General features: G+C 43.9%; 1 protein-coding gene across 1 annotated transcript; it reads right to left on the bottom strand.

The window, feature by feature from the left end:
* Positions 1-5,044: 5,044 nt before the first annotated feature.
* Positions 5,045-16,102, bottom strand: LOC142244267 (mas-related G-protein coupled receptor member D-like). The gene is made up of 2 exons (XM_075316471.1): positions 16,011-16,102; positions 5,045-7,100 (listed from the first exon to the last, which is right to left on the bottom strand). The coding sequence occupies exon 2, from the start codon at positions 7,068-7,070 to the stop codon at positions 6,066-6,068; it is 1,005 nt and encodes a 334-aa protein (XP_075172586.1). The 5' UTR covers positions 7,071-7,100; positions 16,011-16,102; the 3' UTR covers positions 5,045-6,065.
* Between the last annotated feature and the right edge of the window lie 2,263 nt (positions 16,103-18,365).

Here is an 18,365-nt window from a genome sequence, read left to right as displayed (position 1 = left end):
AAAAATCTATAGAGGAAGCTGAAACTCAATGTTGCCCAGTGACAGCCCTGAAACCTTAAAGCTCTGGAGAAAATCTGTATGGAGGAGTGGGCGAAAATCCCTGCTGCAGTGTGTGCAAACCTGGTCAAGAACTACAGGAAACGTCTGACCTCTGTAATTGCAAACAAAGGTTTCTGTATCAAATATAAAGATCTGTTTTTCTATTGTATGAAATACTTATTTAATGCAATAAAATGCAAAATAGTTAATCAAAAATCATACAAAGTGATTTTCTGGATTCTTTTTAGCTTCTGTCTGTCACAGTTGAAGTGTACCTACGATAAAAACTACAAACCTCTCCATTCATTGTAGGTGTAAAAATTTGCAAATCGACAGTGTGTCAAATACTTATTTTTCTCACTGTATATTCTGTGTGTAGCACACATTTGTGTATAATATTTCTCCTTATATTTTAGTATCACTTGATAAAGAATGATTATGTACTGTACTACTTTAATTGTTAATATGGGCTTATGCTATATTTTTACATATATTACTTCCATTTATTTACTTATTGCAGGGTAACTATTTATAGGCATATTAGTCTGTTAATGACCACAGTGTGATTGTGCACCTACATATTACACTTATACCAGCATATGTACTGATCAATGTTTCTGTGTTTTACGTTAGTTCTTTGTACTCTGTACATTTGGGGGAGCGCATCACTTGCTACCACACCCCTTTTTGGGCTCTTTACCTTGTTTATTTAGCTGTCTACAAGCAGGTGCAAAATAGTCAAACCCAGGTCCTTCTCTGCACCCGTGTATTTTGAGCCCTGCTGGCACATAGCTAGTCACTTTCTAGGGTTAGGGACCATACTGATAGGGTACACCTTGTTGCAATGTGATGGCATTTAAACTTATTTGGTAAAAAGAAAAAAAGTCAACTAAGTACCCTATGTTTTGTACATGTATTGGTACTATTTATTTACTTTCTGCAGAGTATTAAATTCATTGTTTTTTTATCCTAGGTTATATTATATGATGAAATAGTTCTTTCATAATAGATATTTCTTCACTCAGTTATGGTGAAAAAGAATGCTATGACTTGTCATAGTCTATAAGCAATCTCTTCTGAAGCTCCCACTTAAAGGGTTAAACTGAAGTTATCTCTTGAGCAGCACAAACTTATACTTATGGAAAATACTAACTATATAGTGAAGTGTGAACTTAAAAGGAATCTGTCACCAGGTTTTTACTACAAGATCTGAGAGCAGCATGATGCAAACAGGGAATAGGATAGTATGTTCTCCTCGTGTTTGTGTGGGTTTCCTCCGGGTACTCCGGTTCCTTCCCACACTCCAAAGACATACAGATAGGGACTTTAGATTGTGAGCCCCAATGGGGACAGTGTTTCTGATGTATGTAAAGCGCTGCAGAATATGTTAGCGCTATATAAAAATAAAGATTTGATTTGAAAAGAGACAAGGGCAATAGGGTCTTAACAGGGTGCTAAATGGCCGTAGCGCTAGGGGGCTGCAAATTAAAGGTGAATGGTTGTAAAAGCAGGATAGTTACTGTGACTGGGTATGCAACAGAGCGGTGAGGGACGCCAGGCCAAGGAACAATCCAAAGGGCTTCATTGGAACCACAAAGATAAAGCACCAAACAAATATAAATCCTTAAAGTCTGCAAGGAGTCCACAACAAAACAAAAGATCCAGGAGCACCGCCTAGTATTCCGATGCCAGGGAAAATAGGGCAATGGTCTTTATATGAGTTCCTTGAGTCCAACAGGGGGAACAATAAAACACAATCCCAAGTGGCCACTGATCTCCAGTCTGTAACAGTCCAGACACAGGCCCTAGGATCCAGCCTCAGCTATAGATCCTAGTGCTTCTCCAGCCGAGATCCAACTAACCTAAAATGGGTCTCATTGTTCTTCTCTCTTGGGATCAGCCCTTAGGTGGGCACACCTCCCCCTAGACATCTGATACATGAATGGACTTTAGACTCCTGGCTCTGTTCTGGTTGGAGAAGTCCCATGCTGAGAAGAACAAACAATCTCCCAGCAGAAGCAGTACAAAGGAGGGACAGACTATTACACCATGAGCACAGGCGGGGGAGGGACACGCTGTTACAGTTACTCATACCATGTTTCCTGAAGGATCTCACTGCAGTCAGACTCTTTTCCGGGCTCATTAATTAAGATTCATCAATATTCACTGCTTCCCACACCCCTACCTTCTGTGCCAGTGTTTGTGATTAGTTGCAGACTGTTATATATGCCCCCCACCCTGTGTCTGCATCTGTGATTAGTTGCAGTCAGTTTGTTGTATGGTAGTGTAAAAAGAAATAAATTAATTTTAAAAAATCACGCGGTCTCCAGCCATATTTTGATAGCCAGTGCAGGTAAGCTTTACCTTGGCTAAATATCAAAATAGAGGGGATCCTACGGGTTTTTTTTTTTAAATTATTTAAATAAATAATTTTTTTAAAAATGGCGTAGGGTCTCCCCATTTTTGATAACCAGCCATGGTAAAGCAGACAATGCCAATCCTGGTGCTTTACACGGCTCATCTTGATTGCTATGGTGCGGTGGCAATCGGGGTAACATAAGGAGGTAATGACAGCTGTGATTTCTCAAAAAATGACAGCTGTCATCAAGCCCTGGATTAGTAATGGGAGGCGTTTATGAGACACCCCCATTACTAATCCTCTAAATGTAAAGAAACAAAAACACAAATACCGAAAAAATCCTTTATTTGAAGTAAAATATGCACAGACTCGTTCACCCCTTGATTAACCCCCAAAACCCTTTTGCAGAATTGATATAATCCAAACAAAGTCCCATGACGAACCTCAGATTTTCTACATCCAGAGGCTGCAGAGAGTGAAAACATGCAGTATTTGGGAATCACTGACAGCTGAGGAGGATCCAGCTGTGAGCAAGTGACATCATTCAGTTCATGGAGGTCACACGCGAGTTCTACAATGTGACCTCAGGTGTCACGGCCATGACCCGCAATCCAACAGTCTGGTAGTCAGGTTACCTGAGGTCCCACTGGTTGCTCCTCTGCTGCCCTCAGTGAAACTGCTGCTGAATTGTTAGACTGCGGGACATGGCCGTAATCCGACATTCCAGCAGCGGCTTCAACTTTCACTGAGGGCAGCGACCGAGCCCCCAGTGTGACCAGACTGCTTGACTGTCAGACTGTAAAGGCTGCTTTACACGGTACGACCGATTGTGCAATTTCACAATCGATCGTACCCGCCCCCATCCTTTTTGCGTCACGGGCAAATCGCTGGCCGTGTCGCACAAAGTCAGTAACCCCCGTCACACATACTTACCTCTCGTGCGACCACGCTGTGGGCGGCAAACGTCCACTTCCTGGAGTGGGAGGGACGTTCGGCGTCACAGTCACGTCACACGGCCGCCGGCCAATGGAAGCGGAGGGGCGGAGATGAGCGGGACGTAATCATCCCGCCCACCTCCTTCCTTCACTTAGCCGGCGGCGGCCGCTTGATGCAGGTGAGCTGCTGTTCATCGTTCCCAGGGTGTCACACGGAGTGATGTGTGCTACCCCAGAAACGATGAACAACTAAATTAAATGATATTATGGAACCTAGCGAGCAGTACATGACTCACGATTTGTGAGCGATACTGCGTTGCTAGGAGGTGTCACACAGGCCGGAATCGCCAGCGATGCCGGATGTGCGTCACAAAAACCGTGACCCTGACGATCTATCGCATGATAGATTGTCTGGTGTAAAGCAGCCTTAAGTCACGGCCATGTACCACAGTCCGACAATCCAGTCACCTGAGGTCGCCCTGGGGGCTTCACTGCTACCCTCAGTGAAGTGCTGCTTGATTGTTGGACTGTGGGACATGGCCATGACCTGCAATCCAACAGCTAGATCATCTGAGGTCCCACTGGGGGCTCCCCCTCTGCCCTAAGTGCAAGTGCTGCTGGATTTTTGTACTGCGAGACATGACCATGACCCACAAATTGACAGTCCAGCGGTAGCTTCAACTTTCACTGAGGGCAGCACTTTTCACTTACAGGATTAGTAATGGGTATGTCCCATTAACGCCTCTCATTATTAATCCAGGGCTTGATGACAGCTGTCATTTTTAACAAATCATAGCTGTTATTAATCCCTTATATTACCCCGATTGCCACCGCACCAGGACAATCAGGATGAACTGGGTAAAGTGCCAGGATTGGTACATCTAATGTGATGTGCCAATTTTGGGCTTCAGTGGGCTGGTATTTTTAAGCCAATATCCATGGCTCCTCCAAAGCCCCCACCTATCTGCTTTACCATGGCTGGTTATCAAAAATGGGGGGACCCTACACCTTTTTTTTAATTATTTATTTAAATAATTTTTAAAAAATGATGTAGGATCGCTGCTGTTTTGATATGCAGCCCCGATAAATCTGACAGGTGGAGGCTGCAGCCTGTAGCTGTTGTTTTATTCTTACTGGCTATCAAAATATGGCAGGAGACTGCTTAATTTTTTTTTAAACATGATTTATTTTTACACTACCATACAGCAAACTGACTATAACCAATCACAGACATAGACACAGGGTGGGCAAGAAAAGCAGTGAATATTGATGAATTTTAATTAGGGGGTCTGGAAAAGAGTTTGACTGCATTGTGAAGTTCCACAAAACACGGTATATATAACTACCTTGCTCCTACTACTATTTAACTTACATTTGTAGCATTTGTACATTTGTAAAAATTATTTTTTTTTTACATTGATTTCCCTGGCTAATCACAGCCATGTCAATACTTGCGATGGCTCCGGAAGTGCCCACAGCCTAAAAGCTTGCTGTTTGGCTGCTCTGTAACCTTTCAACAAGCTTTATTCAGGTGACAAACCCAAACAGGAACCAGATGTGCAGTAAAAAGTCTGTTTTCGGGTTCAGCACCGGACGTCTGGTACATACCCTGAACTTTATAGTTCGGGTTCATTCATCGGTATTAAATAGTGATAAATTATTGATGTAGAAATGTTGCAAAATTCCTTTTATTTTTATTCACAGCTTTTCATTGTCTTCTTTTTGATGAAGAAAAAAATATACCAACAAAGATAATTTTATCTTTTATTTTTAAACCTTGAACACACACATACAATTTATACAATATATTTCCAAACATATATTAGTACTATATTACCCCTTTTTTTCTTAATTTCCTTATTTTCCTGAATTAATTTCTCTTTATTTTCTTAAATAAACATTTCAATCATCCTAGTTTTTTTATATACATTTTTTTCACCCTCACTACAACTTTATTCACTCTGACAACAGACATACCATGTAACCATACAAGATCTTGGCGCTTTTATTCAAAGTCCTCCACGCTTTTCCTTTACTTACTGTACATAGTTTGATGTCCTGAAGAAGATGACTCATGCTTTGAAATGCATAGAATCAATAAACCACTACTTGATGTAAGCGCAGAAACCCTCAATCTAGTGGTTTAACTTCTTGGGCTCCTTGCTGCAGTTTTGACAAAGCCACTCTTTCATCTGCTGCAGATCTACCAATTCTCTAAATGCTGAACTCTGTACCCTATCTGCATCACTAATTGACAAATTTCAGTGTACACTGCGCATAGGGAAAAAATCAGCCAATCAGATGGCAGGGCGGGGTTATACACTGAATATGGAGGACTATATGGCAGCAACTTTACTAGTCCTCTATTGATAATCTCTTGCCGATAGTGAATTTTCTCAAAACTACACAAAGCAGTCCAGTTTATGATACATCGCTGGAATCAGGATCTCTGCTTCTACATTATGCTGCTCTCAGATTAGGTGGCAAAAACCTGGTGACAGATTCCCTTTAAAATAGTCAAGTCCTAATATAGGTCATAAAATGTTTATGCATTGCATACACACAAATTGTGCCCACCATCCATTTCTTGATAGATTTGCAAAAGACTAGAAAAAAAATCATTTTTTTCAGAAAGTGTGATTCTTTTGACACTTTAATTGGGATGAACTCCAATACCAGATTAGATTGGCACCTTCTAAGTCCCAGATTGTTATTGAATCTCAGCATGTTTCTCAAAATGAATTTGCAAGATTGGTTTGGTTGGATGCTTTACTGGTTTTGTTACTGTGTGAGTCATCATTCTCATCATCTTCTATTCTGAAGGCTCGTTGTAGGGCATCTTGGATGGAGTGATTAGTCTTTTGCTTCCATTTTTTCCCAACAATGAAGTAAATATATGGATCAATAGTACAATTTAACACTAAACAAAACACGCTGGCAAAGTAAAATCCGACTATTTCCAAGTCTGATTTTAGCAGTTGAAAATACATTAAAAACCAGACAAAATTTATCGGGATGACAGAAATAATGAATATAAAAACTGCAGCAATGATGATAATGTAAAGCTTTTGCGGATATTGCTGTCTGACCGTCCTTTTTATTTTAATGAGCAAGGTGAAACTTGAAACGACCATGATTGGCAAACAGATAACCACGGATAGACCAAAAGTCATGATCTGGACCGCCGTGCACTCTGTAGTTTGACTGAAAAAAGCTTCTGGGGTACACACTAAGTTGTCTATCAGACCCTCGGCACATCCAAGGAGCCACACTAACACGCAGACAATAGTGGACAAGTTCTCTGGCCGATGGCACTGGTACCAGATGGGAAATAGGACGGACAGACATCGTTCCAGACTGATGGCCGTCAGGATAAACATTCCAGAATATTGCGTGCTGTCGCTAAATATTTCCAAAAAAGTGTACAAAGATTCCTTCCCTTTAAAATATGGATCTGAATTTGATAAGGTATAAATGTACATAATTAATACAATTATGCTGAATAGTAGAAAGATGAAGTCAGCCGCTGACAGATTGATTATGTAGGTTGTATACTTGTTCTTCTTGATCTTGAAAGAAAGATACCAAAAAACAATGATATTTCCTGCTAAGCCAATGAGACAGAGAACTATAGCAAAGCCGGCAGCTATAGTGAAATGCATTTTGGCGTTTACTGGATAGTCACTATCAGTATTATTTTCATCTGTGACAGGCAGAGTTAACGTTGAGTTCTCCATTTTTTTGATTGGTTGTGTCTTCTTCAAAACCTGTGTTCAAAGACATAAATGTATTATAAATGGACATATTTAACCAGATGATAATGACCAATTTAATAAGAAGGAATTTAAGAGTAACCGTTCTTTTAATTTTTATTTCATAAACCATTAGTGCACATGAAAATAAGAAACTTTGTAATATATCTTATCAGTGAATTATGTTTCTTTCGTCTCCTGGACTGATCATTTATTTTCAATAGTATCAATTTATTGGTAAAATTTGTCTTCACTGGACCCAGAATGTTTATTACTTAGATAGGAGATGGCAGTTGGTGCTCATAAAGTTCTATGGAAAGAGATGGGGAGGGAGGAGGAGGCAGAAAGTAGGGACAGACATGCTGGTGCTCGCTCTCCGGAACCCACAGTTACACTTTAAAATTGGAAATTGTTCTGAATTTTATTTTTTTGCATAATATTTGTGTGTGAGTAGGAAAGCGAGGATGATTGTTGGAGGTGAGTGGCCGTCACACACATTGCAACCAACCAATCTATGATTCAATTAAAATGAAAATGAGGCCCTCAGTTACAATTACATGAAATCTCACTGTTTTGTATATGCAACCTCTGTACAAACCTATGTGTATTCATGATTACAGAAAAGGCCATTTATTATTATTATTATTATTATTATTATTAATAGTAGTAGTAGTAGTAGTAGTAGTAGAATTACATTTATTTATTTATTTTTTCTTCACATTATGTTTAATGCCCTTAGGGGACTTGTGACTCGCCCACCCCAGGGCTGTGGGACACCCGGTGCCGGGCCGGACTAGTCCGGTGGTAGTCAGTGGTGGCTGGGCCCGGCTCCGTGGCCCTGGTGGGTGTCAGTTGAATATGTGGCTTAAGTTAAAGTTTGTGTTCGTGACGCCACCTGTGGTATGCGGCTAATAAGCCGCCGCTGCTGTGTGAGGCCTCCGGGATGATGTTATGGCAGCAATGGTAGTACTGCTCCCCACAGGTGGAGCAATGCCCGGGGCACAGTTGGTGCTTGTGAATGTCTATGCAGCGGAAATAACTGAGGCAACTTCAGAGGTGCAGTTCAAGTTCTTTACTCACAGTTCTTGTCAGGGCAGGAAGGACCCTTGGACTGCTGAGACCACTGTCAGGGACCTCCGTCTTCTGGGTGATTCAGAGTGTGAAATCCGGTACCCTCCGCTTAGTGTCTCTTTCTCTGCTGTCTTCACTAGCCTTGCCTTTGTTAAGCTGGACTTGGCTTGGCCTCCATTACAGCCTCCAGGCTGGGGGGTCACCTGTCGGCTGATTACCCCTTTTCTGAAGGGCTGCTCTGGGTTCTGGCCCTGGGAGCTTACAACGTCCCTGGGCCTCGGTTTTTACTGTTTGGAGATTGTCTTTTCACTCCTCCAGTTTCTAGGGACCGTCCCCTGTCGCAGCTAATCACTCCACCGATGTCACTGTGGAACGGGCCACCGCAGCCTGCAGCTACCCGTAGCGCCTCTGGGCCCTCGTCAGCGGTACCCAACAAGGACAGCTCGTGGTACCTACAGGACTACCCGCGGCCCTGTGACCCTTTCTTTCCTTCTCTTCTTTCTCCTCCTTGCCTGCCTCAGCAGGCCTCCTCCTCCCTCCTTTCTCTCGTTCTTCTCCTCCAACTACATGCTGCTTCTCTCACTCCCTGAGGTAAACTGAAACTAACTTGACCTTCCTTTCTCTATCTGCTCTCTGGTGGCTCCTCCCACCTCCCCAGTTGCTAAGCTACCACCCTATGGGAGCAGGGATGGGTCTTACAGCCCCTCTCAGCATGCAGCATGGGAGGGTTGCCTGCCACTTTCCCTGGTCCTGTGTGTCCCTAGCAATGGGTGTAGTGTGGATTTACCAGGGGACCGGAGTTCACTCTCTTCCTCTCCCAGAATGGGGCATCACACCGCTGATGGGGTGCAATGACCTGTGGCGACGGAAGCCTCAGGGGCGCCACACTCCCCCACAGCAAATCCCAGCACGTCCTCGGGCTGAAAAACAACAAAAACATGTGGAGAAACTGCAAAAACATTTTTGTATGCAATAACATAAAACAGTAAAACATTTCTTCCCTTTATGGGAGGCACATATCATAAACGTTGCAAACTTCTTATAAAGAAAACTCTAAGTGTGCACTTCCAGTCCATTGCACGGTTCAGACAAATCCCCCATAATTCTGGTAGGGGGCACAACGGGTGCAACTAATTACATTTTTGGCTACAACAAGTCCAGTAGCCCGGCAGTTCGTTTCTTTCAATCAAACAAAATGACATAATCAACCAGCCATTAAGTCCAATGGCCTGGTTACATAGGACACATAAACAACATACCAGCCACTAAGTCCAGTGGCCTGGTATGACATGCCACATACACTTCCACCGGGGCCCACATTCCAGTTCAGTGGCCCGGTAGCACATAACATGGGGGGTGACGTCTTCAAAAAGAATAAGGGGCAAAACACAGCAGGAAAGGGTGTCGTCTTCGAAAAGAATGAGGGGCAGACAGGGGCTATCTACAGTTCAGCATCTCTTCATCTTTACTTGTAGGGATTCTTCTCCGGCTCCCCACCTGGCAGCAGGTAGACAGCGGTCAGCACAGTCTGCGTCTGCTGGTCTTGGCGGGCCGCGCCTGGCATGGCGGCGGCCTGTATTGGAGTCGCTGCTGCGGTGTGAATGGGCGCCGCTCCGGCGGCAAAATCTTGGCGGGCCGCACCTGGCGTGGCTGCGGCCCGGATCGGCGTCGCCGCGCCGGGCGTCCCTCCAGGGACCGCGGGCATGGCAGCGGGGGTTGGGGCACCCGCGCCGGCAGGGGCATTAAATGACTCACCCCTCAGTAGCATCTCCGGTGTTCTGGCGGTCGCTGCTCCGCGCGTCGCTTGCCGGATCTGCTGCATCACCTTCGCTGCGATAAGGTACATTTTCTTTATCTGCTGGTCTGGCATTTAGACTCTCTCTGCCAGCCTGCCAGCTTATCTAGTCGCCATTTCTTTTTCTTCCGCTTTCTATGGCGGGCACCGCTTCGCGCGCTTTTCTTGGACAAGGGGGCGGGGCTTCTCTTCGCGCCCTTTCTTCTTGCACGCCCCCCTTCTTCCCGCTCTCAGCAGCGCTAATGGCGGCGGTTTCTCAATAAAGTACACAGTCTGTCACACGGTTCTTCAGGCGCACAGTACCCGGTTAGACCGGGCACGAAATCCTGTTCGTGACGCCAAAGTTGACTCGCCCACCCCAGGGCTGTGGGACACCCGGTGCCGGGCCGGACTAGTCCGGTGGTAGTCAGTGGTGGCTGGGCCCGGCTCCGTGGCCCTGGTGGGTGTCAGTTGAATATGTGGCTTAAGTTAAAGTTTGTGTTCGTGACGCCACCTGTGGTATGCGGCTAATAAGCCGCCGCTGCTGTGTGAGGCCTCCGGGATGATGTTATGGCAGCAATGGTAGTACTGCTCCCCACAGGTGGAGCAATGCCCGGGGCACAGTTGGTGCTTGTGAATGTCTATGCAGCGGAAATAACTGAGGCAACTTCAGAGGTGCAGTTCAAGTTCTTTACTCACAGTTCTTGTCAGGGCAGGAAGGACCCTTGGACTGCTGAGACCACTGTCAGGGACCTCCGTCTTCTGGGTGATTCAGAGTGTGAAATCCGGTACCCTCCGCTTAGTGTCTCTTTCTCTGCTGTCTTCACTAGCCTTGCCTTTGTTAAGCTGGACTTGGCTTGGCCTCCATTACAGCCTCCAGGCTGGGGGGTCACCTGTCGGCTGATTACCCCTTTTCTGAAGGGCTGCTCTGGGTTCTGGCCCTGGGAGCTTACAACGTCCCTGGGCCTCGGTTTTTACTGTTTGGAGATTGTCTTTTCACTCCTCCAGTTTCTAGGGACCGTCCCCTGTCGCAGCTAATCACTCCACCGATGTCACTGTGGAACGGGCCACCGCAGCCTGCAGCTACCCGTAGCGCCTCTGGGCCCTCGTCAGCGGTACCCAACAAGGACAGCTCGTGGTACCTACAGGACTACCCGCGGCCCTGTGACCCTTTCTTTCCTTCTCTTCTTTCTCCTCCTTGCCTGCCTCAGCAGGCCTCCTCCTCCCTCCTTTCTCTCGTTCTTCTCCTCCAACTACATGCTGCTTCTCTCACTCCCTGAGGTAAACTGAAACTAACTTGACCTTCCTTTCTCTATCTGCTCTCTGGTGGCTCCTCCCACCTCCCCAGTTGCTAAGCTACCACCCTATGGGAGCAGGGATGGGTCTTACAGCCCCTCTCAGCATGCAGCATGGGAGGGTTGCCTGCCACTTTCCCTGGTCCTGTGTGTCCCTAGCAATGGGTGTAGTGTGGATTTACCAGGGGACCGGAGTTCACTCTCTTCCTCTCCCAGAATGGGGCATCACACCGCTGATGGGGTGCAATGACCTGTGGCGACGGAAGCCTCAGGGGCGCCACACTTGAGTCTGTGATCCTCTGAACACTTGTTCTGTATACTTAAATACTATAGTATGGCACTATATAGGTAGCATGATGGTCTGTATATGAAACTCTCAGCCTGTGTTTGGCCTAACTAGGCCCTTGGATGCTATGAAAATTAATCAGCACCCTGCAATGATAATGCACGGAAAGTATCGAAAGGCACCTGAAATAAAGTCTTATATACCGTTGTAAATGATTGACTGAGGGCTTTAAGTGAGTAAGGCTGGACTCACACTAGCATATAGCATCTGATGTGATAGCATCGGATGCAATATGCTAATGACCCCCGCTCTGCTGCGAGCCTGAGCCGAGTGTCATACGATCGGGTCACCGCTGCGAAGCTGAGGGTGGGCGTTGCGGAGGAGAGGGAGGGGTTAATTCCCCATCTCCTCCATTTTCAGCCTGTGCGTGTATCGCACTGCACTGGGATAACATCCGAGTGCTGTCCGATGTTTCTCTCGCACCCATTCACTTGAATGGGTGCGAGTTATACGGCTCTCGCAGAAAATCGCAGTATTCTGGATGCGAGAAAAGCTGACCAACTGCTCTCCCTCTTTGACTAATATTGGTCAGAGTGCAGTGCGAGATTTTCTCGCATTGCACTCATCCGATTTCAACGCTCGTGTGAGCGTGCCCTAACAGTATGCAATCGGGATCTCTGCTGTAAGTAGTGGGGGTCTGCTGTGTAAGACAGCTGCTGATCCTAAGCACATCTGATGTATGACATACAGATATGTACAGATATGTCCCAAATCGGGAATAGCTTAAAACAGAATTCAGATATTAGACATTTATCTTATATTCACAGAATATTGAATAGGTGTGGTTCACATCTCTGAAACCCACACCTATCTCTGCCCTGTCTCTCCATGCAACGTCCTTTCCTGAGGGTACATGTGATGTTAGTAGTAAGATCGCAGCATTATTTTCCCTAAACTCCCCTTTCACATAAGCAGTAAAACTTTACAAACTTTCATCTCTCTCAAACTGGCAGGAATTGATAAGGCTAATGTTGGAGATGGAGGGAGAGTATATAGACAGTATTATAGTCTCCAAACTTGTGGGTAGTTCCTCCTGTCTCCTTCAGGCTGAAGGATCAGTTGTCAGAAGTCACAAAGGAGGAGTGGCCCATCGGAAATGTCTCCGGCCTGCCAGATTACCAGAACAGGCCTTCTTACAGACCAAAATTAGACTCCATTTGATTGAGACATAGTTGTGCATAGGCACTGTAGACACAAAAGGGTAAGATATTTGTACAAGACAATGTGAAAAGCTGCTGATTTATTTTCCTTTGACTTGCACTGAAGTACCTGGCTATTTTGGGCCCTAAGGACACCACAATTTCTTTACAGTTTTAACTAAGTTCTGAAGCTATAACTTTGTAATGTTTCAAGCAATGTAGCAATGTGAGATATCTATTTTTTCTAGGACAAGTTGTAGTTTTCAAATATACAATTTTGGGATACAAAAAACTTATTGAATAACTATTATTAACTATTTCTGGGGGGAATTGAAAATATAAACTCAGAAATGTTTCAACGATTTTTCATGTTTTAAATTTTGCCCAATTTACTGTGCAAAATAAATAACACATTATGTATATTCAGTGAGTTAGTATTATTACTTATACAATATAAAAGCATTATGTAAAGAAAATAATTCTTAAAACCTTTGCTTTTCGTTGCCATATTCTGAGAGTCATAACTTTTATTTCTTGCAAGAATGAATGAGGGTTTGGTTTTTGCAGGACAAGACATATTTTCCACTTTTGCTATTTTGTGGAACATACGTCTTTTTGATTACTTTTCTATTTTCTCTCTTAATTAATTTTCTTTCATTTCTTTAAGCCATTTATCATGAATGATAAACAATGAGATAATTGTATAGTTCAGGTTACTATGCTAATGTTTTTTCTTTGGGTTTTTTAAGGTTAAAGTAAGTTTTTATGTAAAAATGTAATCTTTGCATTTTTACCTATTTTTAAGCTTTTTATATTTTTTACATTTATTATTCAAATTTATTATATAATTATTAATTCTGCAACAGGATTTGAACTAATCATATATAATACATTCCACTACTATTAGACTGTCTCACAGGCAGAGCCTAAGGTTAAAGGGAACCTGTCACCTACTCACCTGCAAGGCGGTCCGATACGGTTCAGTCCCATGGTTATCGCTGCTCTCGGGTCAGGCACCTCCTCTATCCTTACTACAGGTGGAGGGAGGACGGCGATCACAAGGTAGAGGAGGCGCTGGACCCGAGAGCAGCGATGCCCATCAAACCTTACCATATCTGACCGCCCCGCAGATGAGTAGGTGACAGGGTTCCTTTAAGTTCCCACGATGAGCTTTTGGTGAAATTTTGATATTGCTATCTTTTGCACCATTTCTGCACCTATAATTATTTAAATTGGGTTAATTGCATTTTTTTACATGTATTTTTGTGGTATTTATGCTGGGGCAGATCTTGTCTCTTTTTACCGGGTCAAACTTTAAATAAAGTTGCTTCACTTTTGATTCTTCCTTGTATCTAGCTATGAAAAAATATTACTGATAGACTTATGTGCAGATTACATGGTTTTTGATGTTTTACCATAGCAGTAATAACGCTAGTGTGGTTTTCTACCTGTCGATTATCCACATCTACTACAAGTCTATTGTAAAAAATTTCATGAAAAACTAAGTGTACCCTCAAGAGAAATTGACATATTGGGGATTTGAATAACGCACCGCAGTTTAGTTTACATTGAGTAAAAAAGAAGCGCAGTGGGCAAAAGATTTCTATAACTCTCAACCATTTTTCTGGACCTGTAAGGCCACATGCATAGGTTCAGCATTTGGTGAGTTTTTTACCTCAGTATTTGTAGCCAAAACCAGGAGTAGGTAATAAATGCAGAAGTGGTTCCCGTGTTTCTTTTATACTTTTCTCTGATTGTTCCCTCCTGATTTTGGGTTACAAATACTGAGGTACAAAAAAACCACACCGTATACTGACCTTGTGTAGGTGTCCTTACAAGCACTGAGGTAAAAAAAAAACCTCACTAAATGCTCAACTTGATAATGTTCCCTAAGAAGCTGCATTTTTGTCACAGTGAAAATACGCCACATCAAAATCTCACTAAAAACTCATTGTGAGCAAACAGCTTAATAGGTTGCTACAGTTCGCAGAGTTAAAGACCGCCGCTAGGCCTTCAGCTGCCTTAGAAAGCCATCCACATCCCAAATTCACATATCGGGGATTTCGCAGAAAATAACGAGAGCTATCTATGGGCCATCTGACAGGTTAAACAGCTGGAATACTGTGATTGCATTGGCACAACATATGAACCATCGCAATCAATATGTTCCACAGGTATGGCATGGTGCCATAATTAAAGGCATTCCATAACATGGTGCCTTAAGAGATTAAAATGTGATGGGAAGTGCATATTCCATTTAAACTATATATTTTTGGGGTTTTTTTTTTAATGATGCATAACTGAAGTAGAAACCTTAAAAAGAAATTACATGAGAAGGAAAGAGTTGTTATTCCCTCCCTTTCACTTTCTTTAACAATAAAAAAAAAAGTTGAAATTGAATGAAAACAATTGTGCTAAAGTCTGGTGTCAATTGCAGCAAGGTCATTTTCCAGTACAGTACATTCCAATCTGATCGCACGTCTCGGCCCCATTCACAATATTTCCCATAGTCATTGCAGTAGTACAAATTCTAAATACATTTATCTCAGGAATCCATCAAGCATGGTGTTTAGTAAATAAACATTTCACTCGAAAAGTCAAGAAAATGTCCTGACCTCATACCAGTTGATCCCAATTCCCACCCTCCCCCATCTATCCACTTTCCCCTGTCTAGCTAAAGAAATAAAAGTAAAACTAAAATATTACATTTAAATGCAGAAATGGACGCCTCTTTAGCATACATTGTTCACCATGTTTAAACAGATTTTTTTTAATGTTTATAAAACTTCTTTTATTGTACAACATTTTGCTTTTGTTGGTGTCATTGAAGTCTTTTGGACAAACATAAAAAAAGGCAATAAAAACATATACCTAAAATATAGAATTTTCAAAAACACACCAGTGACCCTAAATGCCACCTAAAGGCCACAAATGAAAATTCATACTAGAGAGCACAGTTTGTGTTTTAATATAGACTTCAAAGTATCACCTTGAAAGATGTTGTCAAAAATACCATGTAAATGCCACAAAAATATTTTGTTTTTTTTTATTTATATATATATCTATATATATATAGATATATATATATATATATCTATATATATATATATCTATATATATATACATACAAAATGCTTTATGAGACCAGCCTTAAAAAGTTAACAACTGCATATCCATTAAAATTAATCACAAGACTATAATACAATATTCATACATACTGATTACACATGGAATTCATACCCATTATTAAAAATCACAAGAATAAAACAATAGAACATAAAAAAAGAGAGTGAGACTAACCTGTAAGGTCTTGTTGTACTTCGGGCAGGGATAGCTTTGCCAACCAATCTATTCTGTGACTGAGTACAAAGAAGCTATTTTCCTCAGTAGTTCAGTACTCAACATCAGGTTGTGCTATACACAGTAGGTGGAGTAATCTCACAACATATAAATAACGTGGGGAGTTCCAATATTTAGAAACCAGCATACCGGTACTATGAGACATGCTGATAATTAAAAAGAATAAGGATGACACGTAATGAAAGTCATGAAACATTCAGGGATTTATTAGATTATAGTTGTAAACATTTATATAGGACATGCATAAAAATATTATGGGGCCAAATATTTGATTTGCAACTTAAAAAAAGCTTATGAAAAGAAAACCATAGGAACAATTTTAGTGTGAAATGTCCACTTAGTTCCTTTTTAACTTAAATTTAACCTAAATTTGTAATATATTAAATTAACCGCAAAGCTGTTATAAGGGTTAACATTTCCCCCCACTTATATATTGGGGTTCATCAGGAGGCCAGGATAGGGAATGGTTGATCTAGTTTTATCTAATGTGTAGTGAGGCCTATAGACATAGTAAGATGAACAAACCACTGATCCAGATAATATACACTACTCACAAAAAGTTAGGGATATTTGGCTTTTAGCTAACAGAACCTCTCTATATTATAATTATATTAGAAATATAGCTTTATAAATTACATTTAAAAATAGCATTATTCCACAAACATTATAGACACAAAAACACACAAATAATAGAATACCCCAGGTACATTATAAACGGACCTATCAATAAACCCCTGAAGAATAGAATAACAGGGACATAAATAATCAGAGACAATCTATATATATAATTTCCTTATTCTGTCTGTCTGTCTGTCTGTCTTGCTCCAAAATTCTGTCCTTACCGCAACAAGCGTCTCATTGGCAGCTCGCATCGCCTCGGCTCCGCCCCCCGCACGGATTGGCCGTTCGCCTCGCCTCTGCTCCGCCCCCCCGCACGGATTGGCCGCTCGCCCAGGCTCCGCCCCCCCACACGGATTGGCCTCTCGCCCCGGCCCCCTGCATGCATTGGCAACTTGGCAACGCCCCGCCCCCTCACACATTGCACGCTTGCTCTGGCCCCGCCCCCTGCACGCATTCCCCGAAATGACATGGAGCCCCGACTCCCAGGTGAGTGCTGTACCCCCGGGAGCCCACATCAGCGTACGCCGCCATGAGTGCTGTACCCCCGGGAGCCCACATCAGTGTACGCCGCCAACCCAGCCGACACATACCCTCGCATTGCTGGGGTTGCCGGCGTACGCTGGTGTGGGCTCCCGTGCGAGCGGGGGGCGGGGTACGCTGGTAACTATGTAATATTGTGTAGCATGGTTACCAGCATACACCGGCTCCCAGGTGAGCGCATCAAGGTCCTGCAGCAGCGGAACACACACACACACACATAAGAACAGACACACACACACACACATATCAGATCGCATCCACACACTCACAACATCCCGTGATATCGCTTGCTTCTCGGCGGCGATACTGTGCGTTCAGTGACCTTCCAGGACCTGCCGGAGGATCACATGGCCAGAAGCATGTGGTATCTCCGGATGTTGTGAGTGTGTGAGCGCGGATGTGCGATATCGTCAGTGTGTATGTGCGTGTATGCGATAGGATGTGTTCGTGTATGCGATAGGATGTGTGCGTGTATGCGATAGGATGTGTGCGTGTATGCGATAGGATGTGTGCGTGTCGGCAGAAGGCAGAGGAGCACTGCGTGCAGCACAGCTGCTGGGACTGCACAATGGAGGTCACAGGCAGAAGTGGGGTGTGAGTGTATGCGATCAGATTTGTGCATGTATACTGTCTGATGTGTGACTGTGGAGCACGATGGGGGGTGCACAGTATGGGGGATGGAGCACGATGGGGGGGTGCACAGCATGGGGGATGGAGCACGATGGGGAGTGCGCAGCATGGGGGATGGAGCATGATGGGGAGTGTGCAGCATGGGGGATGGAGCACGATGGGGGGTGCGCAGCATGGGGGATGGAGCACGATGGGGAGTACGCAGCATGGGGGATGGAGCACGATGGGGGGTGCGCAGCATGGGGGATGGAGCACGATGGGGAGTGCGCAGCATGGGGGATGGAGCACGTTTGGGAGTGCGCAGAATGGGGGATGGAGCACGTTTGGGAGTGCGCAGCATGGGGGATGGAGCACGATGGGGAGTACGCAGTATGGGGGATGGAGCACGATGGGGAGTGCGCAGCATGGGGGATGGAGCACAATGGGGAGTGCGCAGCATGGGGGATGGAGCACGATGGGGGGTGCGCAGCATGGGGGATGGAGCACGATGGGGGTGCGCAGCAT

This window comes from Anomaloglossus baeobatrachus, chromosome 6, assembly GCF_048569485.1.
Source record: "Anomaloglossus baeobatrachus isolate aAnoBae1 chromosome 6, aAnoBae1.hap1, whole genome shotgun sequence".
Taxonomy (NCBI): domain Eukaryota; kingdom Metazoa; phylum Chordata; class Amphibia; order Anura; family Aromobatidae; genus Anomaloglossus; species Anomaloglossus baeobatrachus.
The sequence above is the reverse complement of the archived record's forward strand: the minus strand, read 5'-3'. Positions and strand labels throughout refer to the sequence as shown.